Source organism: Apteryx mantelli, chromosome 7 (genome assembly GCF_036417845.1).
Source record: "Apteryx mantelli isolate bAptMan1 chromosome 7, bAptMan1.hap1, whole genome shotgun sequence".
NCBI classification, from domain to species: domain Eukaryota; kingdom Metazoa; phylum Chordata; class Aves; order Apterygiformes; family Apterygidae; genus Apteryx; species Apteryx mantelli.
In genome coordinates this window covers 10,180,707-10,198,688 of record NC_089984.1, presented here as the reverse complement: position 1 = coordinate 10,198,688, position 17,982 = coordinate 10,180,707, and the positions used below count along the sequence as shown (strand labels likewise).

The following is a 17,982-nucleotide window of genomic DNA, read 5'->3' as shown; positions in this document are numbered from 1 at the left end:
GCAATTTCAAGTTACAGAGCCTTATCTGCAATATTTAGTTGCAATAGCTCAACTATCTTTTAAATTTAAACTGAAAACTTAAGTTTGTGTTAAAGACTCTGTTTCCAATGCCAAAGGATCTTTAAATGTGTTGAAAGAAATTGTAGGTGACCGTGTGAAAAGTACCTGGAGTTATTTTAAATAAGTTCATGTAATCTTATATGGTTTAATATATTGGTATAATACAACTGCATTATTATCCTAAGACTTTAGCAAATTTTTCAGAAAGTCCTTGTTGCTATTTGTAATTCAGAGAACAAGATGAGCCTTAGTGCCAGCGTGTTGAGTCGATATCATGTAGGTTAGGAAGCTTCAGACGATAGCTAGCCAGGTGCATACTGGAGGCAAGAGAAAATACCGTTTTTGAGAAGCTTTTTCTTGCATGATAAACTTTGCCTGATACCTTTGAAGAAACAGTGAGGAATTCGTTTGTATAAATTCTTGGGAGTTCAGGTAAAAAGTAGCTTTCCAGAATGTTTAACTTTTTGCTTAGTAACCTGTTCTTTAGAGCAAAAGACATAGTAAGTGGGGAAAAAAAAGATTTTTCATGCACCTCTACTTTACAGGACTACCGCTGTGATCTGGCCTGGTGAAGGAGCGTAGTTACTGGTGGTTAGCAGCGTGCTTGGGGGGGGACTTCGTTCTTGCTCAGCCTTCCAGGCCCTCTGCCTCTTCCGCGCTTACAACTGGCTTATAAGCACAGAGGAGAAGCTGGAAGAAAGCTTGATCAGAACAAAAACATTATGCCTTGAACTTTCTTATGCTTTTCTTTCTGATACATTGCTAAATTCCTCATGCCATACTGATGAAGTCCATTTGGGATGATCCCTGTATAATGTTAATGTATTGCCTTACAAACTAGAGTCAGTAAGATGTTGACTGCCTGACGAGTAATATACTATTTATATAATGGTGTAAAAAGACATCATAAAGTAGCCTATATATTGGACTTTCTGAAAGAAGGAAATAATTGCCATTAACTCGATTTCTGAAACATCAATAACAGTTATTCTTTTAATTTTGGCTTTCACTGCTTCTAAAGAATCCGTTGTTCAATCAATTTGTAACACCACTGGTCCCTTCAGGAAAGCATTAATATTTTTACTAATTAATCAAAACTGTCTTTCAATAATTACATAATTTTAGTACATTGAGCTACTTGTTTATTTTTCTAACTGGGGCATGCAGCTTCAATTATATCAATATTACTGTTGTAGAAGTATTTCTTTTCATGCTGCATGAATTACTGCTATTAAAAACAAAAGCAAACTAATGTCATGCTACTAACTCTGAAGGAAGCCTTCATTTACTTCATTCCTTTTGTTCTGGTGAGACATTGTGTCTGAGACTGACTTTACAGTTGGGAACAATAATTTTTCATATTAAAGTACATGTGAAAGTACTCCAGTGGTTAGTAAAGAAGAAAATAGTCTGTCCACTAAGTCCAATGTTCTTTGTTACTGTCAGTCCTGTTTCATCAGTCTCCAGTGGTATAATTCAGCTGGCCCCAAAAAGCTTAAGTGTGTCTTCTGGCAGTTCGGCAGCAGCAGGGGGAGCAGTGTAACTTTATTTGGGGGCTCTGCTGTCTCCTTGACCAATGCTAGAGTTAGCTGGTTATCAGCCCAGAACAGTAGTACTCAGTCTCAAAACTTAGCTCACATAAGGAAATCTTCCACTTCTCTCTGTAGCTGAGCTAAAAACCTTATTCTGCATGCTTCATCTTGCTATACCTCCTTGGCCATGGAATCCTTTTTCTTGACCCATAGATGCAAAAATGTACCTGCTATGAGCACAGGTTTCAGTGTTCAGGTTTTACCCATTTTTGTGTCCTAGTACAGAAACATCTCAGGCCTGTTAGAGTCAGACTCATTAGGCTGGAAGGGGTCTTTGGGAGATCAGTTAGTCCAACTGCCTCCTCAAAGTTAAGCCAACACTGATTTCAGACCAAGCTGCTCCGGGCTTTGTCCAGCTGAGTCTTGAAAATCTTCAGGGATGGAGATTCTTCCACCTTTCTGGGTGACCTGTTTCAATGCCTAATTATCCTCATAGTGAAGTATTTTTCCCTGTCCGCAGTCAGAACCGTGTCAGTGTGTGACCATTGTCTCTTGTCGTCCCGCCATGCACCTCTGTAAAGAGTCTGCCTGTGTCTTCTCAGCAAATTCCTCTTTAGGACTCAAAGGCTGCTGTTAGGTTCCCCAGATCCGGCTTTTCTCCAGGTTAAACAGGCCCTTCTCTTAGCCTCTCCTGGATCATGTGCTGTAGCTTCCTGACTGTCTTGGTAGCCCTCCACTGAACCTGCTCAAGTTTATCTACATCTTTCCTGTACTGGAGGCCTATGTAGGTGGACACAGTATGTTTCTGCACATGGTCTAACAAGTGCTGAGTAAAGGGGGATAGTCTCTTCCCTAGATCTACTGGCTGTGCTCCCATTGACCTGGCTCAGGATGCTGTTAGCCTTTGCTGCTAACAGGGCACACTGCTGGCTTGTGTTTAGCCTATTCTCCACTAAGACCCTCAGGTCCTTTACGGGAATTGTTGAATTTCATGAGGTTCCTGTTGTCCCATTCCTCCAGCCTGTCTGGGTACCTCTGCATGGCGGTCGTGCCCTTGAGGATATTGACTGCACCCTCCACTTTGGTATAGTCCTCAACTTGACAAGGGCATGTTCCATCTTCTCCAAGTCCAGGGTAAAGGAATTAAACAGGCTAGATCCCCTGATAAACCCCTGAGGAACTTCCCTTGTAACCAGTTTCCAGGTAGAGTACAAACCATTAACTGCTAACCACAGAGGTTTGTCAGGGGATCTATCCTTTGAGCCTGGTGAACCAGCCAGTTTTTCATTCATCTAGTAGTCCACCCATCTGGACTGTAAAGTCCCGACTTGGATACAAGGATTTGGTGAGATCAGTTCCTTTTTTAAAACTTTGTAACACTTTTGAGTTGTTTCCCTTGTTATATAATACCTTGAAACTTGCAGGAGGACTCAAGAGTTGCTAAAATGATGCTATACATTGTGTGGCTTTCCTTGGGATTGCAGCTTGAACATAATGGGTTCATCTGAACTAACTACTGATAACCATTATCAGCAGCACATGATTTTAACAGCATAGAGATTATTTGATAGTTGTTAAGTGTAATGTTGAGTATCTTTACAGATGATGATTTTATATTGTGCTGTGGCATCTTACTTCATTGCCTAAATATTCTATATAATTCTATTAAAAAAACTATTAAAAATGCTGTAAAACAGTTATTTATATACTGTTTTGTTTCTTTCATGGATTTCTTTCTGGAGTCCATGATCAAATGTTTCACTACGTGTGCTTGGTCTGTGACACACACACAAAAAAGAACATTTTATCACATTTTATTTAGTAAGACGATTGCATTACCTGTTCATGTTGCTTTTATTATGCCTGGTTACATGTACATTCTAGTATTTCCTATAAGGAACTGCCTTCTGCATTACAAATACATAGACCTTCCCTGAAAAAATCATGTCATGTTCTTGTCTGTATATCATTGTATTACGGCAAACATCTTGGACTTTCTTTGTTTTGGGAAAAAAAGTGTAAACATCAAATTTCTAAAATGTGATCAAGAAGTCCAGGGTGGAGAGCAAATAGTATGGTATTGTGTATGTGTGCTCATAATATCTTAAGCAGAAACTGATTTTAAAATTTAGTTACCGTGCAATTTGGCATCGTGTCGGTCAAATCTAGATTCATGGATTTTCTGCACCTGTATATTTTTATTCTTTTTATTTACAAATGTATTTAATCTTGTGCTGCACATAATATGTCACTATATTCCCACATGAATTTAAGAGAAAAATACAGTTTTCCATGCATCTCCCTTGCTTTTCTCTAGGCAAAAATGTGTTAGGGTTTGTGTTGCTGACATTTAATCATAGCTGCATTCAATTTCTTGTATTTGTTGAATTAATTCCTTCTGTACATCCTAGAAATCAAAATGTAATTTAGGCAAGTTACTGGTGTAATAAAATAAACCTTTTACAATTATATTCATTATATGTGTGTAGGAAGAAGAGCAAGATCAGGATACCAAAGATGGAAAGATTATTCAATGGACATTTCTTTCTCCTTCCCAAATTAGTGCTTTGTCGGAAGAGAATATAGAAGGAGTTCAAAAGTAAGTGACAATGATAACAGTGCTAGAACTAAAATTGCTTAGAACTAATTAGAAATAATAGTGAAATAAAAATTGTAGAGCATTTGTAGATTTCTGTTGTGATGGTTGTGATGTTGGTCCTTAATTGATTGTCAGTTGAATCACTCATGATTTAATAAATTTTGTGAAAGATAGGATTTCTTGAAGAAATGCATTTATCTCAGGATCTTGCTAAAACATTTAGTATTGTGTAAATCTGTACTGTAACATGTGAGACTAAAAAGATCAGAAAGGTTTTAAAATTTCAAAGACCTTTAGGAAGGTATTAGTAGGTAGCCATTAGGGTACACTGGGGAAAAAAGGAGGCAGCCAAAGATTTGTGAGGTAAGCCCATGTTGTCTTTCTTTTAGCAATACTGTCTTGTTATTGCAAGTAATAGTAGTAATAGCTAAATTTAGGAGGCCGGGAATACAGCCTGAGACATTTAAGTATGAAAACTCTATACTTTTATTTTAAGAATGGGATTTTCAGAAGCGCTGAAATAATTTAGGAGCACTTGTCTCCACTAGCAAATTCTGGTACTCTTAACTACTTTTGGGGAAAATACCCAAAACAAACACTCTGTCCTTCAGAATAAATGAAATGTTGATGGGATTTTTTTTTAAGAAAACTGGAAAGGGAGTTTCTCCATATCAAATAATAGAAAGGTGAAAGAATTTTTTTCACTTACTCCTTTCTCTTCCATGATAGGCCTCCCACTTTACCGGAGACAGAAGCATAGAACTCACTAGAATCTAAAATTTGTTTAATGACACAATTTCCTGTTAAATTTTCTCATCAATATTAAAAAGGAAAACACTGAAAGATCATATGTTTTTTCTTAGTCTCAGCTGATCACATATATACATACACACAAACACTGCACGAATGGATCGTAAAGTATATACTACATCTAACTGAAAAGAGGATGTTTGCGGGGTATTTTATGCACTATAGGCGTTTTAGATCCATGCAATTTCGTTAGTTCACCACAGCGCATCATTTTTATACACGAGCAGTTTGAAGGCTGCAGGTAGGGATAGAAAACCAGAATAGATAATCTGATTCAGTAAGAGAATTTTAATGTCCTGTGTTCCTGTATGTCTTGGTGTTTTATACAGCTGTTCATCTCTGTAGCATTTGAGCACCTTTCATGACGGAGGAAATAGCAATCAAAGTAATGAAGAAATCTAAAGCACCCATCATTTCCCAATCATTTATAGATACAGTTGTCAGTAGTATGCCTTACAGAATATTGAAAAGATGAGTACTGGCATTGTTAGCAGCACCAGAAAAATCTAAATCCTTTTAAAGTTCTGATTATAAAAACACAGAGTTGGCAGAAGCTTCAGAAAGAGAGGATATGGACTATTTCAAACCGTGGCAAGTTCAGTTGGCCACAGTCCACCTCTATTTCAGTACACAGTTAAGTGTCTTGCATTGTACAGCTGCACAAATTTGTCAGAACAAAGGAATACATGTTTTAAACAAGACTGATTGGATTATGCTTTTTACTTTGTTAGCTATTGAGCCTTTAATTTTAAAAAAGCTTTCATCTTATTTGACAATATATTTCTATTGGTTTGGTGAAAATCCTAAAAAACTGACAGTTGCCTATCAGTAGGTCTGAGATTAATGCTTTTTATTAGGGAGGAATAAGAAGCAGGGGAAAAAAAAGGTTTAGCCCTTTTATAGGGGAGGAGAAACTGTAACCACAACTGGCACCCATATCATCAGGTATAGTTAAGAAGCCAGGGACTGCTTTAATGCAAAATTTAACTATCTGAAATGCAGCTGAAGTTATATGGCAAGAACTGCAAACTGAAGTCCTGGACCTGATCCCCTATAATCTCTTTAGGTAGAAAAGTTCATACAATAATAAAAGACATTATTAATTCTATGTTTGGATAGAGGATAGGTAAATATGTTGGCAACAGCACGGTCTCCCTAAGGGGAATGTATTTTTCTCTAATCATTGCTTTTTAAATTTAGTGAAAAATTTCCAGAGCGTGCCAATAAAACAGGATGAAACTCTTTCATAAAAGTCTAAACCATTATGAAAGTGGAATTTCAACATCTAAATAATTTAGGTGTTTCAGTAATCTTATATTGTATTATTTGCATGAATTTTCAAATATAATTTTTCTTCAGAGGGTACATGAAAAAGAAATGTTAAACAGAAACAAGATCACTTTTTAATATTGTAAACATGTATCAATAAGAGAGAAAGAGTGGTAGTAGAAAGTGGGACTAACTGTCACATTTCATTCTACAGCCCACTCCCTGAACAAATACTGATTTTTCTCTTGTTTTTTCAGTGTATTTCTCTTTGATTTTTTTCTCTCTCATTTTTGTTAATTCATTGATCATATTTTGACATTTAAATAGCACCTGTTGAAAAGCTGTAGGTATTTGTTTATTTTTTCCAGTTGGCAGTTTGTCTTCTGATCATGAACTCTTGTATCTAGAAAATGATGTAGCTAAATTCCAGAAATATACATATAATTGCAAGCAGGCTAAGTTAATCTTTGGAATCTATAATTGTTTTTTAATTTCAGTATTTTACTCTCTGCTATTTCTCATTAGAAAGCTGGAAGAATTCCTGAATTTTAAACAATTAAAAACATCTCTGAAGGAAGCTATTTTGCTAGATTATTACACCTCGGGATTTTGGTGGGCTAAAGAAATGAACTTCAGTCTTATACAGCTCACAGGATTCATGGGTCTGTTAAATTTCCTGTTGGAGAACCTCAGTGGTAGGTATAATTAAAAATTATAAAATAAAAATATCTGAATTGGAAGGCAAGAATGTCTTCCAGTCATTTTAATGGAATGATTTTTAATTACAAGTAATCATAAAATTATTTATTTTTCCTCTTGAATGTTGGCACGCTATAACTTGTACCTGATAATAATTCTTCAGCTTGGTTAGAGGGGAGTGTAGTCTCTTTAGCAGAATTTTCCTTGTTCTTTGTACAATACATGGTGTGAGAGGGCCAGGCCCTGAATAGACCTTATCATTGCTGTGGTAAAATAAGTAATTACAGTAGAGTGAGAGCAGGGAACTCTTAAATTCCAATTCCAGCTCTCTCAGTGACTGACTCACTCTAGCCTTAGGCACATTTCTCTGCTGTTTGAGATATTCAGTACATCTTGTAGCATTACAGCGGGTGAATTACATTTATTTTATCCTTGGAGGTGAACTCTTAGGCAGCTTTCTGTATGCCAAATACTGCACTTCTGGCACAAAATATATAGGTTAACTAAAGACTGGTGAAGGAAGTAAACTGGCATCGCTGCCAAAGATGAAAAACAACAATAAAAGGACCATAGCTCCTGTGGCTCTGAAGAAATTTGCAGCAAAATATATATCTTTGATCTAGTGGGAGCAAAATAGCCATAAAAATTGTAGCAGCATCCTCTCAAAAGCCCTTTTCAGAGATCACGATGCTTACTTAACATTCACTTTGAAGGTGAGTATGTCAAGAAAAGTCCATCCCAGAGGAAGAGTGAGAGGATTCAGTGGTTCCATTCAAAAGGAAGGATGAATATTTAAAATCAAACTCATAATAGAGGTTATATTCTTTTGTTGTGATTTAATTCAAGGGCTTTTTGACTTGGAATTTTGACAGAACTTGTACATGCTTTATGATCACTGGAATTCCAGTTGTCTTTCCTGCCTCCAATGAGAAAGTATCTTAGCATATGCTAACTGTGTTAGTGCAACAATGGAGGAGAACGGAAACATGTCAGAAATCAGTTTTATTAGACTATGTGTAATGCTTGTGTACCAGACAGGATGATAGCACAACTGATTATTAAAGCTGACTGACGTTTTTCAGGAATATGGTCTTAGTTGCATAAAGCTTTGCCAAACTTTAACTCTTTAAGCTGAAATTTTCCATGGCAGGGTCTGCCTCAGCTTAATTTTTACATACAAGTTTAAACTAAAACAGTTAAACGGGCTTCCAGCCAGAAGCAATGGAAAAAAAAATTATTTTGTGCATGTGAAATGATCCTGGCATGCCTTTTTAACAGTTCTAATACCCCTATGCTTTGAAGTAAAGCAAGGATTGTGAATTTACTTTTTGCTGTCCTGTGAAAATCCATTCAGATTTGGTTAGGATACATGGCTTTTGGGGAAAGAAAATGCAGTTTGTAAATGCTTACTAGAGACTTCTTAGATTTTTTTCACAGCTAAATTTCCCAAATAATCCATCTTATAAGGCATGCTGTAGCCCAGGGCTGAGATGAAATTCCTTGTAATTATTGTTCTCAGCTGGTGCAAGCTGCAAGGCCGAACATTGCAAGTAACAGCAAAAAGCCATTATCTTCTATAATTTTAATGACCGTTTCCTTTCCCTTCCCTACGCTGGACCCAAGCAACCTGGAAGAGTAAGCTGATTTGAACATAATAGCAATAACAATATGGAACAGGAAGAATGAGTTTAGTCAAGGAGGGAAGTGGAAGCTCATTTGAGACCGGTAAAGGAGAGAGGAAAATTGAGATTTAGAAAGTCAGAGGCTGTGGTTGATTGGGTGAAGAGAAACAGATGGAGAGCCAAAGAATCTTTGCTGCCTGGACAAGGATTTCTTGGGAAGAAAATGGAACAGGATAACAGCTACGAAGTCAGGATGAATTATTTCTGTGATTTGGTTTACCTTCTATATGTTGAAGGTAATGTGCTCCTGTCCTACCTCACAGAAGTGCTATGACAGACTTCCTGAGAGACGCAATTGGGACTGAAAATCAGTCAGGCAGAGGAAAGAGAAAATTTGGAGAAAGGAACTGGGACTGGATCTTGTGGCTACTCATGATCTTGTTCTCTGACTTGACTTCGCCACTAGCTGTGACATTTCTGGTTCTATTACTCTTTCTCATTTCCTGTGGTTTCTCTTCTGTTTCTTCCACATTCTCTGTATTTCTTTCTTGCTTCTTCCATTATGGTTATTTATATTGTGTTGCCTCTGTTATGGAAAACAAAGGTGAAATTTTCAGGGTTTTGATTGCTGTACCACTAAAGGGCAAAAATGTAAAGATCGGAATCTTGTAAGTTTTTTAATTTGTTTTCTGTACAAAGAACCAAGGAGCAGATCAGTAGAGAATTAAAGCAATAAGAAAAAGAAATCTATTTCACCACTGGTAGATATTTCCCCATTTTCTACTCTAGTTTTTTGAGACTTGAACAAGTAAATCGTGTTCTTAACTCTTTTTTTTTCTGATTTCACCATAGTCCTAGTGATAGCACACACTGAATACAAATCAGAAAGATGAAACCTCTTGTTTTAAACAGAAGGTTCAACAAATGCTATGATATTTTCCTCTTTGTCAAGCCAGTTTATGAAAACAATTTAAATTTTAGTTCCAGGCTGGTTTGGCATTTGGCTTTGATTTCAAGAGTGGAAATATGAAGTAATTAGCTACTTCAGGCTTGCAAAAATCTCCCACTGTTTGATGATGCATGCAGAATATTAAGTATAATTCAATTTAATTAATTATGACTGTAAGCACTTTAAAAAAATAGTGGTTACCCTTTTTAATATCTGTTTCTGTATTACTGGTTTATGTTGCAAGGGACAGGGTCAGAAGGACAGTCTTTTACAATTCATAAACAACAGTAGATTTATTTTAAAGGTAATCATACTATACACCTCAAATTTACCTGTTATTCTGCCTATAGTTATCTCTGAATATGTAAAGGATCAACCTGTAGCATCGTATACATCCATCATTGTGATCCTTACATTATGAGGCTCCATCAGTGATTTTGTGATGGAATGTTAACACACATTTTATTGATAAGAATAATGGCAAAAGGCAAAAATGTTTGACTGCTCTTTTTAAGTTTCTTCGTGACTCATAATGTAACTTCTTAAACTTTAAGAAGTCTTATAATTACAGTGTGCTAAACAAAATCTGTCAGATTTATACTTAGTTTTTGTCCTTCTGGATTACTTTGCAGACAAACATATGACCTTAGTCGATAACATAAAAGAACTTGGAAGAAAAATGGCTGGAATAGGAGGAACTCATTCAGAAGGAAGTGGTGGCTTGGATTTCTTCAGTGTTGAGCAAGCCAAAGCAGTCATTGATTACTTGAATATCAGGTATTTCCCCAGGATCAGTTATTTCTTATTCTAATAATTTAACACTGCAGGAAGTCTGCTGATAAAGTAAGTTAAAATTATTTAGTTGGATATGTTCATGCTGTACCAACATGCTGGACACACCAAACTTTAAAAAGGAAAAATACACAAGTAGCAGTAAAGATCTGGCCTCAGATGTCAAAGCTGAGGAAATTCAAAATTTAGACTGGAAGTTTATCTCAATGTAAGATTATGCTGAAAAGATTCTTCCTGGTTTGTGTTTTGTTTTTGTTTTGTTTTTCCTGGATGATTTAAGGGAAAGGGGAGAGGGTAGTGTATAGAGAATGCTCTTGATTTGCTTTTAAAACATTCTACTTATAGATTCTAGTTGAATAAAAGCTTAGGTCATGTCTATAAGTATTTTCGTAGCCTTTCCAGCTGTCGTGGACAACTTTAGCGCCACTTTACAGAATTATGGCTATGGCAAATCAGTATAAGTCATAAAAATGATTGCATTTCAAAGTCATCAAAAATTCAGCATCTACATGAAGAAGTCTCTTGACAGGTCTCAGTTCTTAAAGAGATGCAAGAAGAGATGCAAACAGCAGTAATTAAATTACTTATCTTAGGAAAAAATGAGAGTTGGGTAGTAGCCTATCATGTATCTCTGTATAAAGTCTTGACTATACAGTGAAGTATACAGACTTTTCTCCACTGAACATGTCATAGTCCTAACAGTGGCTATACCCGTATACCACTGTTTCCAGTACACGATGGACAGAATGCTTCTCAAGCTGTTGTATCACTCGTGTGCCGGGGGCAAGAAGAGATGGAAAATGGAAAAGACGCTATTCTAATGTATGCTTATGTACTATGCTAGATGTATACCCATTCAGCCCATTTCCTCACCTGAATGGTAGTGCTAGAGGGAGAGAGTTTGTGGCAGACAGACATAAAAATTTAGGAAGATCATGATGTCATGATTGATCCATATTGTAGAATTGTTGGGAATTTTCTGACTTTTCTTTTGCTAGGAAAAGTTTAACACATCAAAAAGTGTTTGAGAGTGTTTTCTTGGATGTAGAAAAGTGTTTCCTCTTGAAGACAGACAGAAATATTACAACGGCTAATTGCCTCCTGGTTTAGGGCACTCACAGTTTCAGACTGAGTGTTTAAACCCATCCCAGGTGATTTCTCTGGGCTATAAAGTTTGTCTCTCTGTTTTCCCTGCTCTTTTTTTTTTTTTTTTTTTTTTTTTTTGTATCTTTTTAGTGGAAAATATAATGAACTTCAGGTTCTTCCTGATATGAAATGAGAACATCTCTTTAAATCTCAGATTTCTGTAGTCAAGGCAAACCAATATCCTGCCAAGTATTAGCCCTAAACTTAAATGAAACTTGGCATTAAGATGTCTCACTCAATTTAACTTCTCCTTTCCCGTCTGTGTCTTTTATATATGTATATGGAACAAATGTTCTTTCCAAATAGGATCTCTATGGTTCTTGGGTAAATTATCTGTTGTTAGAGATCTTGTCCATGAAGTAAGTCCTTCACAGTTGCAAGGATTTGGTCAAAGACGTTAGATGCTCTGTCCTACTACCACTGAAGTATTAATGGGAATACAATCAGGCCACAAGACTTTATCAGCAGATATTATTCTGGCCATCAGATGTGTGACTTTATGTTCAGATTCTGCTCAACTTGTAACAAGTACATGCTGTTACAAATTCATGAATATTTAAACATACACTGGAGTTTATCATATATATCCAGTTTATGCAATCCATTATTTCAGTCATTTGAATATTTTTCTTCTAAAAAAGAACTGAATCAGCACGCTTTTTACTTGGGTCTGTTTTGAACTTTATGAACTCAGAAATAGGTGAGCGAATTTTATTACAATACAAATCAATGCATTACTTCAACATTTTTTCTTGTTCTTCACTTCTTTTATTTTAAATGATAGACCTATAGCTTTTTTTCTTTTTCCTACTCAAGGTAGTATGACATGCTTTAGTTCAGATCACATTTTTACAGGTGAGTGATAAACCCATGGGATTTATAATGGAAATGGGGACAAACGCTTAACCATGTTGGCACCAACTGTGCAGCAACTGTAATGATACCTTCAGGTTTGGTGAAAGGTGACAGTTATCATCTTTTTATCTTGTCTCCTTGGGCAAACACACATCAACATATCCCTTGACATTTTCTCTCAGGAAGCAGTGGAGCTAAGGAAATATGTCAATGTTAATCACCTTCAGATTCTCATATGACATCATAAGATGCCCTATGCTTAAAAATCTTACTTGCATAAGTAAAATTCTTTTTGTGTAATTGTTAAAAATCTTGGTACAGAATCTCTTAAATGTTTCCAACATATGAAAACAAACAAGGAAACAAAAAAGCACATTGTATAACACCTGATAGAGGAAAGAAAGCTATGCTTTTGTTCCAAGCTAAATACTGAGGTTGTGTAATTTATGTGATTTGATTTAAGGAGCATTAAATGGAGGAATCCTTTCCTTAATATAGGATTAAGGGTGCCAGGTTAAACAGAGTTCTGTTAAAAAAATGTGTTCAGAACTGTCAAAAGTAATGATTTGTATTTGTGGGAATATTATAAAATTATCTGTACATCTAACATAGTCCATAAAGAATATATTTTGAGGCTCTAAGGGGAAGAACAGATTTTCTGGTGCTGTCAATCTGACTCCTTTCCAAGGCACTGGAATAAATGAAAGAAAGAAGTTCAAAATGTTAAGTTCTACTAATACAGTTTGAAACATATATATCATTTCTTGTATGTCTGTGATAATAAAATATTTTTTGTCTTTTCAAATAATCCCTGTTACAGTATTACCAGAAAATAGGCATGTATGTGTGGGGACACGTGTTTTCATAAATTGGTCTGAGTCATTTCCAGATAAATCCTGAAGTCTGTGTAAACATAGTTCCTATCTCTCCACTGAAACATGGAAGGAATTCTTTGGTGAAGTACCGTTATAAAAACGTACAGCAAATGAAATGGCAAATATTGTAACTTAAATTAATTGCCTATATGACTGGGTTTGGGGAAAGGGAACTTGTTGTTTATGGTTGCCAAATTTCTTAGGCAAGTTGGTAATAAAATTTGTTTTTTAACAAATGATAATTGAACGACTGAATTAAATGTAACTGTAGAGTAAAACTTTTATATGGCACTTAAAGAGCCAAATGTTCAATGAGGCTGCCATAATACTTCTCTCAAAATTAGGAAATGCATCTGTACATATGTGCAAAAATGTCTGTGCCCATTCAGGCAAAAATGTATTTGAAAGTTTTACGGATGCATTTGACTAAACGTCTTGGAGAAAGTGTTAGTGTCAGGTAAGAGAGGCAGGTGGTGCCACCTTCGTATCCTCCTAACGGTGAGCTGGAAGAACCGCTGCTGTGCCTTAGCTGGCCCTTTAGCACTGCTTAAATTAGAGGAACTTCTGTGGCCTGCAGTATTTCTTGAAATCCCTCTGGTGCCATGGCAGTGGCCTGTGACACCTTGTAGAAAACGGGGGGGGCATTGGAGCGCGCCACCTCTTGCCACCGCTGCGGCAGATGCAGTGAGCTGGTGGAGTGCCTCCACGGGCCATGCCTGGGCGCGAGGCCGGGGCGCTGGGGGCGGCCAGGCAGGCGAGCCCTGCGGGGGCCGGGCTTTCGGCAGCGGCACAGGGAGGGCTGCATGTCAGAGCAGGTCGCGCGGGGTCCTGGGACGAGGCACTGGTATCGTAAACACGCTTACAGTATGGATGCAGCTTTGAATGCAGTTTCTACAATACATTTCTGAAGATCCTCACCTAAAAAGCATGTTTAATTATTTCATAGTTAACAAATGTTTGCAAAACAGTTACAGTTGGCCTTGAGATGTTCTGCTTGCTCTTCCTTCACCCCTTCTACTGTTTAAATATTTTTGGCCAGGAGTGTTTCTGTCATAATTTTTCAAGCTGTTTGCATTATGGTTAATTTATTGTAAAAGAGAACCATCTTACTCAAAGGCACATATTTTTTTCTAACATGTACTGTGCCTATCATGCAGTTGACTTTACTCTGATCTTCTAAAAGGAAAAACAAAAAAACTCCAAACAGAACCCCCAAGCATCGTATGTGAGCTTTGCTTGTCTCCGAGGAAAGCATGATGCTTGATGCTCCAAATAAAAGCTGAAATTCACATATACTTCTGCAGTAGCCAGGATTATTCCTGGCACTCTTTATTCAAGAGATGCTTGATGAAACAAGGAGGAGCTTCCCTAAAAGAAATCAAATAAAAACATAGTTTTAAAATGCTGGCATACATCCTCTGATGAGGGACAAGAAGAACCATTTATCGGCAGCACATATGTGCTCTCTCTGTATTGGCAGTTGCCTTACAGACTGAAAGATGCGGAACCAGGGCACCAGCTTTTGACAGGGGACTTTGGGATGGTTGTTGTTCATTTCTTAATCTCCTGGCCCAGAAATCAATAGTGGAAGGCTTAAATGTGCAACTATATCGCTTGATATCCAGCAGCAAGTAGCAGTAGCCTTAGCATTAGCTAGATAGTTGTATACATGGTGTGTAGTGGTTACATTCATAGACCCATAGAAAAATTTAGGTTGAAAGGGACTTCTGGAGGCCGTCTAGTCCAGCCTCCTACCCCAAGCAGGGCTAACTTCAAAGTTAGGTCAGGTTGCTTATGGCTTTGTCCAGTCAAGCTTTGAGTATTGCTGAGGACAGACGCTGCAGCCCTGCTGGGCAGCCTGTCCCAGTGCCTAATCGCTATCGTGGCAAAGAATTATTTCCTTACGTTCTACTGAAATTTTCCGTGTTGCAACTTGCGCTGTTGTCTCTTGGCCTTTCCCATATACCTCTGGCTCCCCCTTCTCTGTACCTCCTTAGGTAGTGGATAACTGCAACTGGATCCCCCTTTGCCTTCTCATCTCCTGGCTAGACAAACCCAGGTCCGTCAGTGTTTCCTCTGGTGTCGTGCAGTCACGCTCCAACCATCGTGTTGGCCCTGTGCTGTACTCCCTCCGTGTCGTCATTGTCTCGCTTGTACTCAGGGCCCAAAACTGGACGCAGTGTTCCAGGCGTGGCCTTCCCGGGGCTGAGCAGAGAGGCATCAGCATCCTGGGTGCTGGCGCTTTAAAAAAAAGCAGCTGTGCTCTGTGTCCTTAGCCAGAGAGGGCAGGAGTCAGTTACAGACGTTCCCTCCAGTTATTGCCGTAGCTCTCACAGGTATGTGAGTGTGATAAACTCTGTGAATCGTTCCTCAACTTGCTGTGAAATCACAGAGCTGTGTTTCTAATCATATGTCAAAATGACATGAGTGAAGCCAGAGGTTCTGTATCTTAATTTTAAGAGAAAAAGTAATTGTAACAAATGGACTGTGACAAACCAAACCTTTGATTAAAAAATATAGTGTATCATTGATCATTAGGAAAGAGAACAAGGAAAATTATTTAAAACATGTGAAAGAGAAAGCCATATGTATTTTAAGAAGATAATTATTTTAGGTTGTTGAGAAAGTTTAAGCTTTTTTTTTTTTTTGTAATACACAAAACTCAAGTGTGTTAATCTCATTTTAAGCGGTCTGTCAATCTGAACTTCTGTCAATCTACTGTACTCTACAGTAGCTGAAAAAAACCCTAATTTCAACAAGGGTTTTTTTTTTTCATTCCCCCCACCTTTTTCAAGAAAAGCAGCTCTTTTCCTCTGCCCACTAGTCTCCTCTTTTCCTTGTGTTGTGCATAATTTTAAAATAAGCACCAGGCAAGTTTGTCTTTAAAAAAAAATAATGTGCTGGTTCTGAAACATGATTTTGAGAGAATAAATGCTTCCATTCTTTGTTTTCATGTTCCAAGATCAAACTTGCTTAGTAGTCTAGCAGCCCATCCCAGAATCTGGAAGCTGAGTTGGCTTTTGTTTCCTTCTTGTTGAGTGTTGCCAGTATTAAAGCCATAAGTATCCTGGTGATAAGTGCTTCAGGAATCACTTTTTTCAGAATAGAACTTTTAGTCTTCTCAGAACTCGATCTCAATAATGAGTGCATGTATTCTTAAGTGTAATATGGTATTTTCTATAACTATCTAACAGTAGGTCCTGTAAACTAAATGTTCTGCAAATTGTAGCTGAAGTTAAGCAAGCATTTCTTCTTAACATTTGGAATATCACCCTGCTGGAGAGTAACTCTTAGTGTAACAGATTTTTTAATAGTGTTACCTTTCTAAAGATTTACTGCTGTACTAGTACATTTTTCTCTTGTTTTCCAGCTTATTTCAACGCTATAAACTGTATGAATATCTTTTCCATAGTCCTAGAGAAGAACTTGTAATAAGTGATAAGGTAAGTCATTTAGGTAGATGGGACTCATTATTGCAGAGTTATTTAATGAATGCACTGTGGCATATGTTTTATATTGCTCAAAGCAACTTCATGTCAACATTACTCCATTACTAACAGCATAAAATAGCAGATTTAAGAATACAAGTTAGATATTTTGATCCTCATATTCAAAACAAATTTTGGATTTCAAAGAAGTGTAAATGCATTCCTTGGCTAAGATGCTAGTTGTGCTAAATCAAGAGTACCTCTGTATTTTTAAGGTGGTGCATGTAATTTGAATTAGCAATGTATGAGTCTGATGATACTTCAAAGTCAGCAATAAAAATCTGATAAGGTTCTGTACCAAGCCTAGACTGACCACAGTCCTAATATTTATGTATGTATGTGTATGTACAGCTTTTGTTTCTGTTGTAGCCACCAACAGCTAATTATATAAATTCTGATTGTTTGGAAACAAGCTAAATAGAAATTCAGCATTTTGAAGGCACTCAGTTAATAACAGTGAATTGGCTTGATTGTAAACTTTGCTGTGTATTCTAACTTGTATGTGGAAAAAATAGATAAGAAGATGCATTGTCTCAAGATGTGTTCTTTAATCAAATGGGCAGATTCAGTTCATCAAATAAACCTTCCTTTAGCCAGACTATGCTTATTGAGGATATATTTTACAATACATCAAAAAGGATTTACTTTTATGATTTATATAAGGAAACAACTGGTTACTCTGAGGGGCAGAGTGGTAGAATTTTTTTGATGGCACTTACATTTTAGTTTATCAATATACAGGGAAAATAGAGTTAATACATTTGAATATGTTCTCTACCCTTGAAACTGGGAGTTTATGTCTATAAAGGGTATGGTATAGTTTCTTCCTATGTTGCTTCTAAATAGCTGAATTAAACACTAGAAATATTTTTCTTGAAGTGGATGCAAATATTTTGGAAATTATTCTTATCATTTGTAAAATGGGGTAGAATTCCAGCTATGCTGAATCAGCATAACAAAGCTGTCATTACAACAGTAGAGCAGGGCTTCAACCTTAGTATATTGGTTTGGTTTTTCTGTATTAACTAATCAGGTCAGTGGCTGGTTAGCACTTCCTAATTGGTAAAATTATTTTTAATGCGACTTCAGTTAAGTAATTTCTTGTGTAAATTTGGGTAATGTATTTTACCAGTTATAAATCAGCTTGAAAGAAATATCTTTGTGTTTTCTTAAAACCCACTTTTGGGTGGCTAAGAATCAATTCTTGGAATCAATCAGTATACAATTCTGCAGTTTCCCCAACGTGAAAAAATGTCTGCTCTTCACTGCCTGTCCCCTTAAGTGTG

General features: G+C 36.9%; 1 protein-coding gene across 1 annotated transcript in view; it reads left to right on the top strand.

Annotated features, from left to right (window-relative positions):
- The first annotated feature begins 6,801 nt into the window (after nucleotides 1-6,801).
- CABCOCO1 (ciliary associated calcium binding coiled-coil 1) overlaps nucleotides 6,802-17,982 on the top strand; it is a 44,206-nt gene continuing 33,025 nt past the window's right edge. Inside the window, exons 1-3 of the mRNA XM_067299503.1 lie at nucleotides 6,802-6,965; nucleotides 10,173-10,317; nucleotides 16,579-16,651. Of these exons, the coding sequence (XP_067155604.1) occupies nucleotides 6,896-6,965; nucleotides 10,173-10,317; nucleotides 16,579-16,651 (288 nt within the window). The 5' untranslated portion in view covers nucleotides 6,802-6,895. The remainder of the gene's footprint in view (nucleotides 6,966-10,172; nucleotides 10,318-16,578; nucleotides 16,652-17,982) is intronic.